General features: G+C 51.0%; 1 protein-coding gene across 1 annotated transcript in view; it reads left to right on the forward strand.

Annotated features, from left to right (window-relative positions):
• Positions 1-244: 244 nt before the first annotated feature.
• Positions 245-13,737, forward strand: part of MROH2A (maestro heat like repeat family member 2A) — a gene marked incomplete at both ends in the record, with an annotated part of 42,392 nt that continues 28,899 nt past the window's right edge. The window contains 14 exons of the mRNA XM_081096018.1: positions 245-320; positions 1,131-1,226; positions 1,433-1,611; positions 3,729-3,860; positions 4,088-4,250; positions 6,824-6,922; positions 7,761-7,912; positions 8,466-8,609; positions 9,269-9,361; positions 9,540-9,618; positions 9,702-9,815; positions 12,030-12,106; positions 13,004-13,123; positions 13,447-13,557. Coding sequence (XP_080952144.1) covers positions 245-320; positions 1,131-1,226; positions 1,433-1,611; positions 3,729-3,860; positions 4,088-4,250; positions 6,824-6,922; positions 7,761-7,912; positions 8,466-8,609; positions 9,269-9,361; positions 9,540-9,618; positions 9,702-9,815; positions 12,030-12,106; positions 13,004-13,123; positions 13,447-13,557 — 1,635 coding nt within the window. The remainder of the gene's footprint in view (positions 321-1,130; positions 1,227-1,432; positions 1,612-3,728; positions 3,861-4,087; positions 4,251-6,823; positions 6,923-7,760; positions 7,913-8,465; positions 8,610-9,268; positions 9,362-9,539; positions 9,619-9,701; positions 9,816-12,029; positions 12,107-13,003; positions 13,124-13,446; positions 13,558-13,737) is intronic.

Genomic DNA, 13,737 nt, shown 5'->3' on the forward strand with positions numbered 1-13,737 from the left:
AATGTTTAAGCAGCATGATGTGGGTTTTTCTCACAGGATCTGTGCACTCTTCAAAGTCCTCAGTTGACAGAGACTCAGGGAGGCAGTTGGAGCTCAAAGTTCCAAGGGTCTGGCACCTAACGGTGATGATTCTAATGAAGACCTCCACCCGCCAGGAGACCTGGTCCTCATCTGTGTTACCACTGAGGAGCCCAACTGTCTCCCATTTTGACAACTGATCCTGCCATTGTCCAAGTCACCATTGATGTTTATTAAGCAAAGAACAGAGCTGCTTCTTGTGTTGTATTTTTGTTCCATCTTGGAGAGAGTTTGGAGAAAAGGTCAGTATTTAGGTCCCAGAGTAGCTCTTTAAAGGATTCCCTAGAGGAAAGGGCACAGGATGGTGAAGGGCCTTGGGGTGGAGTTTGAGACTGAGGAACTTGGGAACAGGAGGAGAAAGGACCTGGGGGTTTTGAATCTTCCATCTTGACATCTGTGTTGGTGTTTGTCAACCCTTAAGAAGCTGCTGATGTGATAGCCTTTGAAAAAACTATGAAACTTGCTGAGGCAGATTTCTAATTCATCTCTCATTTTCAGTGCCTAGAAAACAGGGAGGAAGGTCTGCTTAATCAAGTGTATTACTTACTTATTGCTGTGTAACGTATTATCATAAACTTAGTGGCTTAAAACAACACCCATTTATTATTTCGTAGTTTCTGTGGGTCAAAGTCTGGGCATGTCTTAGCCAAGTCCTTTGCTCTGGGATCTCACCGGCTGCACTCAGGGTGTCAGATGACTGCATGCTCTACAAGCTCATGTGGTTGCTAGCAGAATCCAGGTCCTTGTGGTTGTAGGACTGAGGCTCTCAATTCCTTGCTATATGGCTACCTGTATCGGCAGTTCACATCATGGCTGTTACCCTTCAAGGCTGGCAGAAGAATTTCTTTCTCCAATCTGCTAAGACTGATATGATATAATGTGATCATGAGAGTGGCTTCCCATCACTTTTGTCAGCCTCTATTGTTTAGAAAAAAATCCTGGAGTCTGCCCACCCTCAAAGGGAAGGGATTATACAAGGTGTGACTCACTGGAGGTCATCTTAGACTGTGTCAATGCACCAAGTATTTTAAAAATCTTGTTTATGTCAAAAGAGCCTGAGAAAGACATGACAGAATCGGCAGTAGACTCAAACGAGGACCTGTCCGAAGAAACAGAGGACCTGGAACCTCTGGAACCAGATGATGGGGGTAAGAAAGTCACCCACATCCTTGCACTCCTGTCTGATCTTGGCCACTAACTTCTTGAGGGCAAGTCCTCGCTGAGGTTTAAGTATCTCCATCCACGCGGTGGACAGATGCAGCTAAGGCTGTGCAGGTGTCGGGGAGGCTGGGGCACAGGGAGCACCTTCTGTAATGGTCACCTTAGCACCAAACATGTGCCATCTCTGTCTCAGGGACTTTCCAACAAGTCACAAACCTCCTCAACATCATAGACAGCGAATCAAAGATGGATGCTGCTGGGGCAGGTCCTGACATGCGGAAGACACTGGCCTCGGTGATAATCACGGAGAAGGCCACCACCAAGCCCTGTATGGTGATGAACGCTCTCATCCGCTGCCTTCAGGTGCCAGAGGTAGGGCCTCCTGCGCCCTGAGCTGCTCCTCTGAGCCCAGCCACAGTGGCTGCTCTTGTGTCCATCTACCACTTAGCACACAAGTACTGATTGTCAAAGGTGCAGGGCTAGGTGCCAGGGTATGGAAATGGGCTGGACTGTGAAGTTCTAGTTTCTTGAGCACCTAGTGGAGACTGTAGTTATGGCAATTTTTAAAAGCTCTTCCATATTCTGACACAGTGGGGTTGGGAGCCATTATGCTAGAGCAGGAGCAAAGCTGGTGGATATGGGAGAGCAAAGACATAGCAGACCCAGGGTGCCGAGATGCTGGGCCAGTTAGCTTCTATCCCCATGGAGCCATACCATTGCCTAGACCCATGGTCAGCAAACTGTGGCTCTCGAGCCACATGCAGCTCTTTGGTCCCTTGAGTGTGGTTCTTCCTAAGCCTTAGGAGTACCCTAATTAAGTTAATAACAATGTACCTACCTATATAGTTTAAGTTTAAAAAATTTGGCTCTCAAAAGAAATGTCAGTCATTGTACTGTTGATATTTGGCTCTGTTGACTAATGAGTTTGCCGACCACTGGCCTAGACCAGTGGTTCTCAACCTTCCTAATGCTGCGACCCCTTAATACAGTACCTCATGTTGTGGTGACCCCCAACCATAAAATTATATTTGTTGCTACTTCATAACTGTAATTTTGCTACTGTTATGAATCATAATGTAAATATCTGATATGCAGGATGTATTTTCATTGTTATAAATTGAACATAATTAAAGCATAGTGATTAATCACAAAAACAGTATGTAATTATATATGTGTTTTCCAATGGTTTTAGGCGACCCCTGTGAAAGGGTCGTTCGACCCCCAAAGGAGTCACGACCCACAGGTTGAGAACCGCTGGCCTAGACAGTCCAAGATAAAGGCACTGAGAACCCCCAAGTGGCTGGCAGGCAGCACCACACACTGGAAGGCCACTGAGTGCCTGTTTTATGCCAGTTTCCAAGTGTTGAACAGTTTTTCTCTTGTGCCCATAAATATTCTCCAGGGATTAATCTTGATCGCAGGAAAGACAGTTCTTATTACAATTTGCCTGGCCGTTTATGTGGGTTCATTAAGAGTGCTGATTATGCACATAGGCCTTCTAGAGTTCACTTTGAAAACCCAGAGCAGTTATTCTCAACAAATGGGGTGCAATACTGCCCCCAAACGGGTAAAACTGGTTCTTGGAGGGGAGCGGAGAAAAATCTCACTTTTTTATGTATAAAGCACAGACCTGTATACAGCCCATAAACAGGTACATACTATATGCGTGGTATCAAGGTTTCATGAGGGCTGATTAGGGGAGAAATGTCTAAGAAGACTCCTTAGGAAGCAACAACAAAAAAGAAAGGACCTGTTGTGAATCCCTGATCTCGAGCCTTGTGGCACTGAACAGCAATGGCCACAAGGAATCCCTGGTTGGTGTTTTACTAGCCTCTCTGACTCACTAAACCAAGACGAGGAAAATAAGACCAACACTCTCTGTATCAGATTTCACGAGTAGAACATATAAATTTGGGTGCATTCCTCTCTTCTTGAGGTCCCCAAATATGCTGCGATGTCTGGACTGTTGGAAAGTGATCTTCTTACTGCCTGGGGGAGGAAGCAGTCTTTCCAGAGGGCTTTGCAGGCAATGGCCCACATACAGAGTCATCCCTCATTTCTTGAGAGTGGCTCGTCGTACCTGAATAAATTAGAGTCTTTCTCAAATCCAGCTCCCCGGGTGTGGTCTGGATTACAACCTCTTCGTGCAATCCTATAATTTATAACAGTGATAAGAGCTATCTAGGAATTGAAATAGAGATACCCTGGCCTGGAGCGCCCCCTCACTAGGGCAAAGGGCAGAGCAAACCCAACTTCTTGGACTCTCAGTTGGGCCAGTGCCAAGTCTTGAAGACCTGGCATGCTGACTATTTGACACCTGCCTTGCTGAGCATGTCAGACTGAACCCAGGGAAGAGGGAACCATTTGCAGGCCACACTGATGGGGCCAGTTGGAGGAGTTCGATGGAGGAGGGAAGGGCAGGCGATGGAAGATGGAGGAGTAGGGGTCTGAAGCTTGGGATTTTCCTGCCTGCCATGCTTATTCCTCAGATATCCACCCAGCGGAAAGTCAACATTTACAACATCCTGCAGGAGATCATTCAGCAGGAGGGGGAGCTGGAGGAGCAGTGTGTCCACAGGCTGGTGACCATTGCCTCCAAGGAGATGCGGGAGATCCTGGAGGTAGAGGAACTCTGGGCTCCATTGGTTACCTGTGTCTCTGCCAAACTAGGGTGGGACTATTGGTGGGTATGGTCTGTGACAACCAAGGCCCTTGTCCAACCACTTCATAGGGCAAGAACAGGCTGAGCCCAAGGGGGCCCAGCAGGGCTGGAGAAGGCATGGGACTGGAGGGTTTTATGAGGATCCAGCTGGTGGTCACACCACATGTCCCTCTCTGGTCCCCTCAGGTGGAGGGTTACATGAAGGCAGAGGTGGCCAGTGACACCCTGGTAGCTTTGTCCCGGAACCACTTCAGTGTGGTCATGTATGAGATGCAGCACCGTCTCAAGCCCCTCGACCTCACAGACGAGTTTGTCATCATCACCCTGGCAAAGCTGGCCAATGGCAATGGTAGGGTGTGGGGGCCCTCAACCCAGTTCCTGGCCCCTTCGGACTGGCCCAGCACTTCCTCCTAGTCTCTGCACCCCCTGCCCCCTCCATTTCTCTCTTTTCTTCTCTTTTTCTGGAATTCCTTCTTTTCATCTCCCTGGATCTCTCAGCTATCAAGATTCTCTCTGTGTGCCTCTGCCTCACATTTTGGTCTATATTTCTCCATCCTTCCATCTCCTCCAAAACTCTCGCTCCTCTTCCTCTGAGGCTCTGTTCTTCTCTGTCTTCTCATCTCCCTCTCTCATTTTATTTCCCTTCTCTCATTCCCTTTCCTTTCATTCCACAAAAGAGGTACTAAGTCCATGCAGGCATTGCGATGAGTGTTGGGCCACAACAGGGAATAAAACATGCACAGTCTCTACCCTCATAAAGGACCATAAACAAGTAAACAAGAAAATAAGTGATCATAATAAGAGATGAGGTTGTGAAGAGGACAGCCAGGTGACTGCTTGAAATCAGGATGAGGGAGAGGACTTCATCTCTGTAGGGTCCTCACTGAGGCAGTTATATTTCAACTGTGACCTAAATGATGAGATGATGATATCTGTGTGAAGAACGGGATGCACTAAGACAGTGGTTCTCAACCTTCCTAATGCCGCGACCCTTTAATACAGTTCCTCATGTTGTGGCAACCCCCAACCATAAAATTATTTTCGTTGCTACTTCATAACTGTAATTTTGCTGCTGTTATGAATCATAATGTAAATATCTGATATGCAGGATGTATTTTCATTGTTACAAATTGAACATAATTAAAGCATAGTGATTAATCACAAAAACAATATGTAACTATATATGTGTTTTCCGATGGTCTTAAGCAACCCCTGTGAAAGGGTCATTCGACCCCCAAAGGGGTCGTGAGCCACAGGTTGAGAACCGCTGCACTAAGAGAACATCATGTGCAAAGGTCCTGAGGCAGGAAAAAAGCTTGGCTTCTCTGAAGAGCTGAGAGGTCAGTGTGTCTGGAGTTAGAGAGCCAGGGGAGATGGTATAAGATGAGGTTGGAAAGTTAGGCAGGCCAAGTGGGTAAAGAGTCTGGATTGTATTTGAGGGCACTAGAAAGCTACTGAGGGATTTCAAGGCTGCAGAATTGTCTGATGTAACTGAGCTATTGTGTGGATGGAGATGGAAGATGTGTGAAGGGGTGGTGATGGTGACTTGGGTTGGAGTGCATTTGGTGAGCATTGAACAGATGGAAGGTATGGATGGGGCTTGGGCATGAAACTATAAGTTGTGTGTAGAAGGCGAAGAGGAAGCAAGAATGACTCTCACATTTCAGGTTTGAGCAATAGGGTATATGGTTGTTAATGTCCTGAGATGGGAAACATGGAGAGAGAGATAACTTGGGGGCTCAGAAAGAACCTCATTTGTATGTATGGAGTTTGCATTCCTTGTGAGATGTCCAACTGGAGAGGTCATGTGGGGAGCTGATGTGTGGATGCTGAGTTCAGAGGGCAGGTCTGGGCTCAGCTTTCCTACCAAGGGACCTCAGAGTGTAGGTGGTGTTCAAAGCCATTGACCCCAAGAGCATGAAAGTAAAGAGAAAAGAGAAGAGAGAAGCCTTAGCATTAAGAAGGCTTAGGAGGGATCGTAAGAATGGGGAGGAAGGTGAGGACAGTGCGGTGTAGTGGGCCTTGCAAAGAGGACAGTGATTCAGCAAGGGCCCAGGGGCAGTTGTGTCCCATCTTGCTGAAGGATCCAGTAAGATGAGGCTGGAGAAGGCTGCTTGGCCAAGAAGAGTTTCATGGTGTGTTGGGGATGGAGCATGGTCAGGCTGGAGGGAGGTGGGAGGGGTGAAGACAAAGAGGATCGATCACTTGCTATGAGATGACAGCTGGAGGGGTTCAGGGGCAAGGGAGGGCCTAGGCCTCTTGTGTGCTGAGGCCAGAGAACCAGGACAGAGGGACAGATGGATGAATAGGAGGAAGGGACTCAGCCAGGGAAAGAAAGTCTAAAGAAAGCATGTTGGTGGGGATGGGGGCTCCCAGCACAGTGGAAGGCCTAGGCTCAGAGGGGTGTCGGAGTAGGGCCTGTCACCTGTTACTCTTTCTCCGAAAAACCTCTTTTCTCTGTCCCCTTCCCATCTCTGTTTCCTTTCTTTCTCTGCCCTCCTCTTTTCTGCCTGCTGGTCTTCCTTCAGTTCCTCTTCCTCACTCTCTTTCTTTCTGTTTCTCATCGATCCAAGAAAATCTGTGACACCCAAAGGGAACAGACATCATTCCAAGGAAGCCGACGTGCTCTGAGAGCTCAGTCTCCCACTTCCTGCCTCTCCCATCTCTCCCATGGCTCTGTCTCTGCTCTCTCTCTTCCTTCTGTCCCTCTGTTGCCCCTCCTTTTTCTGTCTTCCTTTCCCTTCACCTACATCCAGCTGACTCTTCACCTCTTGACTTCCACACTATTTCCTGTGGCCATAGGGGCACAAAGGGGTTCCTTGTCTCGGCAGGCACTGGGATTGGGTTGGGGGCAAAGTGGAGGTGTCACCTTCACCTTTTCCCGGCTGACCCTGCTCCCCCAACCCCTCCCCCACACTATAGTGTTTGAGTTCATGCCCTACATGGGCATCACCCTGGCAACCATATTCACGATGCTGAGACTCGTCAACGAAGCCAAGATGCGCCAGGTGATCTGTGGTGGTACGTGTCCCCCGTGGGCCTGCAGGTCTGGCCCAGTCAGGGTGCTGGAGGGGAAAGTGGGGTAAGAAGTGGGTGTGTGTGTGTGGGTTGTTGAACCAGAGGCTGTTTGTTCATTTATTCCCAAACATTTGTTCAATCTACTGCTTGGTGTGGCCTCGGATTGGCTCTCCAGGGGGGCAGGTGGCTTAGAGGAGAAAGCTGTCCCTGTGACTTGGCGTAGCTTGCTCTGTAATTAAGCTTCTCAGACCAGTGAAGGGGATGGGATTCCCCTTCAGGGAGGAGACCAGGGGAAATGTCTCCGTGTTGGGCCTGACTAGGGCAGGTCTTTGATGCTGTTAACATCCGATCTCCTTGCCCAACTTTTCATTACATAATGTTTTCTTGGTCCCCAAATCCCTGAACCCTGAGAAAAATAGGACAAACTGGGTTTGCTTCCCTCTGTATTGGCGTCCCCGGGATGTGGGTAAAGAGTTATGTCCAGGCCCCATCCTTGACCCCTGCATGTGAATCCCAAGGGCCAGGGCCTGGACATGCCTGTGTACTTAATACTCCCCCTCCCAACCCTGGGGGATTCTTTTATAAAAAGGTATATGGGGTAAAAACTAGGGAGTGGTGAGGGGCTGGGAGGGCAGAGAGAGAGGGATGTAGAGGGGATTTTTCTGGGCTGTCCCTGGCCATCTCAGGAACCTACTAGCTGTGGAAGTGTGTGAGCTCTCCCTCCCTCCTGGAGAAGGACTCAACCCTACTTCCAAGGTCCCCTCTGTCACATATTTTTGACTCTGTGGATGGGGCTGTGTCCTGCCTCCTACCCCTCTGGGTTCCCCCTCTCCCACCGTAGCCATGGAGACCTTCTGTGAGACGGTGCAGTTCTACCTGAGGCATCTGGAGGACAGCGTGTACCCTGTAATGACCGAGGAGCAGTTTGCTATAAAGCTGTTCCCCATGTATCGCTATTTCGTGACCGTGTGGCTGAGGAGCTACAACCCAGAGGTGAGATGAGCCCTTCTCAGGGGGGCCTGCCTTTCCCCAGGTAATGGCTCCCTAGCCTGTGGGGCTGGGAGAGCTGAGACACCGCTGGGTCCAGCCTTGTTCCCAGGACCCCAGAGAGATAGTGACCTAATTAATGGCAGAGCTAGGAGGTCATGCCCCTGAATGCCCAGGCACTGGTGCCCCAGGAGGCCGGCTGGATAAAGCCCTGGGAGCTTCTAGGTGGGGGTCGTGTTATGTGCAAGTGGGAGCTCTTCATGTGGTTTACCTATGGGAGCTATTTCCATGCCAACTTTATGGCGTAGGACTGTTTTACAAATGAGGAAAGAGACACAGAGTGAATAAGTACCTGTACAAGGCCACCTAAGTGAGAGAGCCAGGACTCATGGGGACAGCCTGGTCTCACTGCTCACCTGTGGGGCCCTGGGCAAGGACTCAACTCTACTTCCAAGGTCCCCTCTGTCACACCTTCTTGACTCTGTGGACAGGGCTGACATGACTGGTCCTTGCTGGGGGCCCTAAGTCAAGGAATCCTGAGATTCCCCTCCTGTGGTAGGTGAAGCTGGGGGTCATCAAGTCCCTGAGGCCCATGCTGAACCTGCTCCTGCCCAACGATGACCTGCGGGAGGAGGTGTACGACTACCTCCCCCTGCTGCTGGCAGAGTACCAGGGCAGCCTGGAGGCCCTCTTCATCACACAGGTACGGGCTGTGCAGGAACTTGCCTGGGCTGGAGGCTTGGTCCCCAAGTGTACCAGGGCGGGGCGGGGGGGGGGGGGGGTGCGCTTGGCGGCGGGGAGGAGAGGTGCCATCTGGATGGAAGGTGGGATGTCTGATATTTGGACGATTGACAGCAGACCCAACATCTGTGCCCTATGAGGAGCCATGGGGCCTGGTACTTTTAGGGGGAAGGGATAAGATTCCAAAGGGTTTTAGAGGCCACGGTGAGGCTGTGACCTTTGTGTAGTTTCCTGGGGCTGCTATAACAAAGAACCACAAGATGGGTGGCTTAAATCAACAGAAGTTTATTCTCTCAAGGTTCTGAGGACCAGACGTCTAAATTCAAGGTGTGGGCAGGGCTGCATTCCCTCTGAAGGCTCTGGGGGGAATCCTTGCTTGCCTTTCCCAGCGTCTGGTGTCCAGGCATTGCTAGGCTTGAGGCAGCATCATTCCTAACTTGTCCTTCGTTTTCACGTGGCCTTCTTCCCAGTCCCTGGCTCTGTGTCTTCTCTTCTTATAAGGACACCAGTCATTGGATTTAAGGCCCACCCTAAATCCAGGATCACCTCATCATCAAGTGTCTAGACTGTGACCATGAGTTGGTGGAAGGTCATCTGCCACCATTTGGCCATCTGTTGCAGGTCTTGAGGCAGATCCTAGAAGTGTCGGTCATCACCAGCACCCCCGTCCCCCAAATGCATCTACACACTATTTTCACAGAACTGCACATCCAGGTGAGACTGGCAAGCATGGCTGGGCATGGCATTCTCAGGGTGGATCTGGAGGACGCGGGCTGCGGCAAGTGGCCGACCGGGTCAAAAGGGTGGTGGAGGCTTTGTCTTTCTCCTGTGCACCTACATTCCACTGTTCGGCTGTGACCTCACCCACCTTCCCTGCATGGCCCCTTCCTAGGTGTGCACCAAGGTCCCCGTCCAGCAGCAGTACAGCAGCCAGAATGTGAGGGAGATCGAACACTGCTTCATAGCCCTCGGTGAGGCTTTGAGCACAGCTGGGGCTGCCTCCCCCGCTGCACTGGCTCAGTGGGAGGGATTCAAACTGCCCTTCCCCCTGCAGCTCGCTCCTACCCTAAGGAGCTGATGAAGTTCTTTCTCAGCCAAATGGAGATAAGCAAGGAGGCCATCCGCGTGGGAACCCTCACCCTGATCAGGGCAGTGGTGGGCGCAGATGGTGAGCAAGGGCAGGAAGGCGGGTGGGGGTCAGGAGGGGTGGGTTTCACCCATGTCTGGACTTCTGTCATTTCCTCTTTTGTAGACACCACTGGGTGGGGCGAAGGAGCCAATGCTCTCAGTTCCTTCACGTTTTCTATCCTTGAACTTAACCAGCACTGTGACCCATCTTCCCCACCCCTAACCCTCTCTTTAAACTCTGAATCCCAGCTTCCACCTGAGTCTGAATTTCAGACTGTTAACCCGAATCTTAGTACTAATCCCAAAGCTAACTCAAAGATGAATAGAAAGACTCATATATCATGTAGGTATATCCCTAAATCATTGACTCAATGCCCAACTTTAGTCTAAACTCCTGATTCTAAATCCTTAAACCCAAACTCTGGCCTTGATATCAAAAGGGAAATACTGTCTGCAGCCACACACTAGCTCAGACCTCACCTTTTGAACAATGTGCCCCCTGCTGGCAGCATGCAGCCCTGCAGGTACATGGCGAGAAGAGCCTGGGTGGCTTCTGCTCAGCCCTTGAACTGAGTGTCTGTGTGTAAAAACATATCCCCACTGGGGACCAAGTCCACAACTTGGGCATGCATCCTGATAAGGAATCGAACCATGACTTCCTGGTTCATGGGTTGATGCTCAATCACTGAGCCACACCGGCTGGGCGTGCACTATTATTTTTTTAATCTTCACCTAAGGATATGTTTTTACTAATGAGAGAGAGAGAGAGAGAGAGAGAGAGAGAGAGAGAGAGAGAGAGAAACATCAATTGGTTGCCTCACATACATGCCTCCACTGGGAATTAAAACTGCAATCTTATGGTGTATGGGACGATGCTCCTATCAACTGAGTCACCTGGCCAGGACAACATACACTATTTTTACAATCAGAAAAAAAATAAACATTCCTCCTCAGTGCCTGATTGCCTGTCCTCATTTCCTGCTTTTCCTCCACCAGCATGGGATTCCAGTAACACCTAGACTTGAACATCAACCGGAGCACCCAACCCTAATTCTGTCCACACATTATCTCTCCAGAACCTTCTCATAGAGGTGCTTTCTCATCTCCCTTAATCTTCCTCCTCCTTTAACAGGATGTGCTGTCATTAGTTTTAAAACACAAAGCAGCATGTGCTGTGTGCCAAGCACCATGCTAACTCATTACTGCTCACAGGACCTCTGTGAGGGAGGCACTATACTTTCCCACATTTTATAGGTAAGTAAACTGAGGCACAGAGGGAAACTGAGTGATTCACCCGAGGTCACACAGCTGGGGTGTACTGGGGACAGGTTTTGAACCCGGTCAGCCTGGCCCTGGAGCCCAGGCTCTCCACAGCTATGCTTTGCAGCCTACTCATACCCACTGTGTGCCCAGAACTGTGTGCCCAGCTGAGGGGACTAAGAAGCTCTGAGGTGGAGACCCTTTCTTTCTTTCTTTTTTAAAAATATATTTTATTGATTTTTTACAGAGAGGAAGGGAGAGGGATAGAGAGTTAGAAACATCGATCAGCTGCCTCCTGCACACCCTCTACTGGGGATGTGCCCGCAACCAAGATACCTGCCCTTGACCAGAATGGAACCTGGGACCCCTGAGTCCGCAGGCTGACGTTCCATCCACTGAGCCAAACCAGTTGGGGCTGTGACCCTGCTTTCAAGGAGAGTCTGACTGGGTTCAAAAGAGACATACAACTAAACCTGGGCCTCGCTGATGTGGCTCAGTGGTGGAGCGTTGATCCAGGCCCTAAGAAGTCACCAGTTTGATTCCCAGTTAGGGCACATGCCTGGGCTGTGGGCTTGATACCCAGTGCGGGGCATACAGGAGGCAGCCGACCAATGTTTCTTTCTCATTGATGTTTCTATCTCTCTATCCCTTCTCTCCCTTCCCCTCTCTCTAAACATCAATTTAAAAGAGAGAGAGAGAGAGAGAGAGAGAGAGAGAGAGAGAGAGAGAGAAGAGAGAGAGAGAGAGAGAGGAGACTGAGGGAGTGAGACATAAACACATCGCCCTAGGGTGGACTAGTGTGGGCTGGGCTGGGCATTGGGAGGCTCTGAGGGCAGTGCCCTTCAGCATGTGGTGGTGAATTGGAGGCTCAGGAGGCTGTGACGTGGACAAGCCACCTGATGCCTGTCCAGGGAAGGTGAGCTCCCGCTGCTCTGGGTATCTCAGAGACCAGCCCTGAGGCCATCGGCCCTCCAGGCTGGTTTTCCTCTTTCAGATCCCAGAATGAATATCAAGACCATCTGCCTGGCCATCCGGGTGGTCAAGAACACCATCTCTGACACCCGCTCCAAGGTAACAGGGCAGAGACCTGGACGGGTTGGCGCTCAGAAGTCCCTGCTGGGAAGCAAAGGGAAGTCGGCAGGGGCCTTCTTCCATCAGCAGCGCCTTGGCTCCTCTCCAGCTCTGTGGGTGGAGGCCGGCCTCCAGAAGTAACGCCCTTCAGTAGGAAACCTAGCTCCCAGCCAGCCCTGAGTAGGGCTGGAGGTGAGTGAGGCCCATCAAAGCTGTGGCTCGCTCTCATCTCACTCTCACTGCTGCCTACTGGGGTCTCAGACACACTTGGACAGAGGGCAGGCCAAGGGGACTCAGCTTGGGGTGTTGTAAGGTCACTACTGCATGTGAAAAAAGCAGATGAGGGATGCACCCTCCACCCTCCAAATAAGGGAGCCACTGCAGCCATGGCCACCTGGGAGTGTAGCTTTGGTTCTGGCCTTGGACCCTGGGGGCTGCTGCCCGACCCCAGGGACGAGAGGTCCAGGATGGGAGGGTCAGCAGAAACGAGGAGGGAATGGGGGATTTGGACTGGGGGTTCAGGCAAAGCTCTCTTCAATAGCTGGAGGCTGTCTGGGGAAGAGAGAACAGGCTTGTTCTGGGCTGGCCCACACATGAGCCCCAGGGAGCCTCAGGTTGTCCCCTGAGGATGGAGCTGTCTACGTAAAAGGCAGTGCACTCTATGTCTCTGAAAGGTCCAGGCGAGATTCTGGGGTGGACATGCTGCAGAGTGGGATCCCCTGGATGAGGCAGGGTAGTGAACAGAGTGGGTAGTGGTCAGGTGGCTCCTGAGACCCCTTCCAGCCCAGAGCACCCCAATTCTACTGTCTCATGTCATGGGATTGGGTGTTGGATGCCCAGCCTCCCACCCTGGAGCCCACCCCGACCCCCAGCGTGTCTGTCGCCCTGTCCTCTCAGGTGAGAATGGCAATTCTCCGCATCATCGGCCAGCTGGCTCTGTCTGGCTTCCAGGACAGGATCAAAGGCTGGGGCCTAAAGTACGTGTCCATTCAGCTGACCCTGTCCACCTACAAATTGGTGAGTGGTCCTGGCATGCAGACCATGGAGCAGGTGGATTTTGGAAATGGTTTCCAAAGTGTCGGAGAAAGAATGTACCTGAGCTTAAACGTATATGCGTTACATCCTTGACACAAGTATGCAGACACAGTGAACTGTAGGCAAAGGTGGGTGCGGACACACAGGCAGGAGTCTAGAAAACACAGAGAGGCATTCCCGGCTCTGAGCATCTTGGAGACTCAGTGTCCGGGCTTCAACCCCAAGGGGGTGAGGAGATCACACCCAAGACCACAGCAAGCCCCTTGCTAGCCCTCAAGCAGGGACCCCTCGATTCTGCATTCCAGACGAATCGCCGGGAGAGCTTTCATCAGAGGGACCTGGAGGAAAAGATGGTCCACAAAGTCACCATGGACACCGTGAAGATCATAACCTCTGCTGTCAGTGGGATGACCAACGTGAGTGAGCCCCGCCCACCTGCCCACTGGGCTGGCACACTGAAGCTAATTGCTCATGTCTGCATGGCTCAGGCTTGGGGAAACGGTGCATGTCCAGGACTGTGCTGTTGCTTCTCCCATTCCCACTGCCTGTGATGCTTGGGGGCCTTGATCTTCCAATTGCCTGAGCTGTAGACCTTC

This window comes from Myotis nattereri (assembly GCF_964212035.1).
Source record: "Myotis nattereri genome assembly, chromosome: 7".
Taxonomy (NCBI): Eukaryota; Metazoa; Chordata; class Mammalia; order Chiroptera; family Vespertilionidae; genus Myotis; species Myotis nattereri.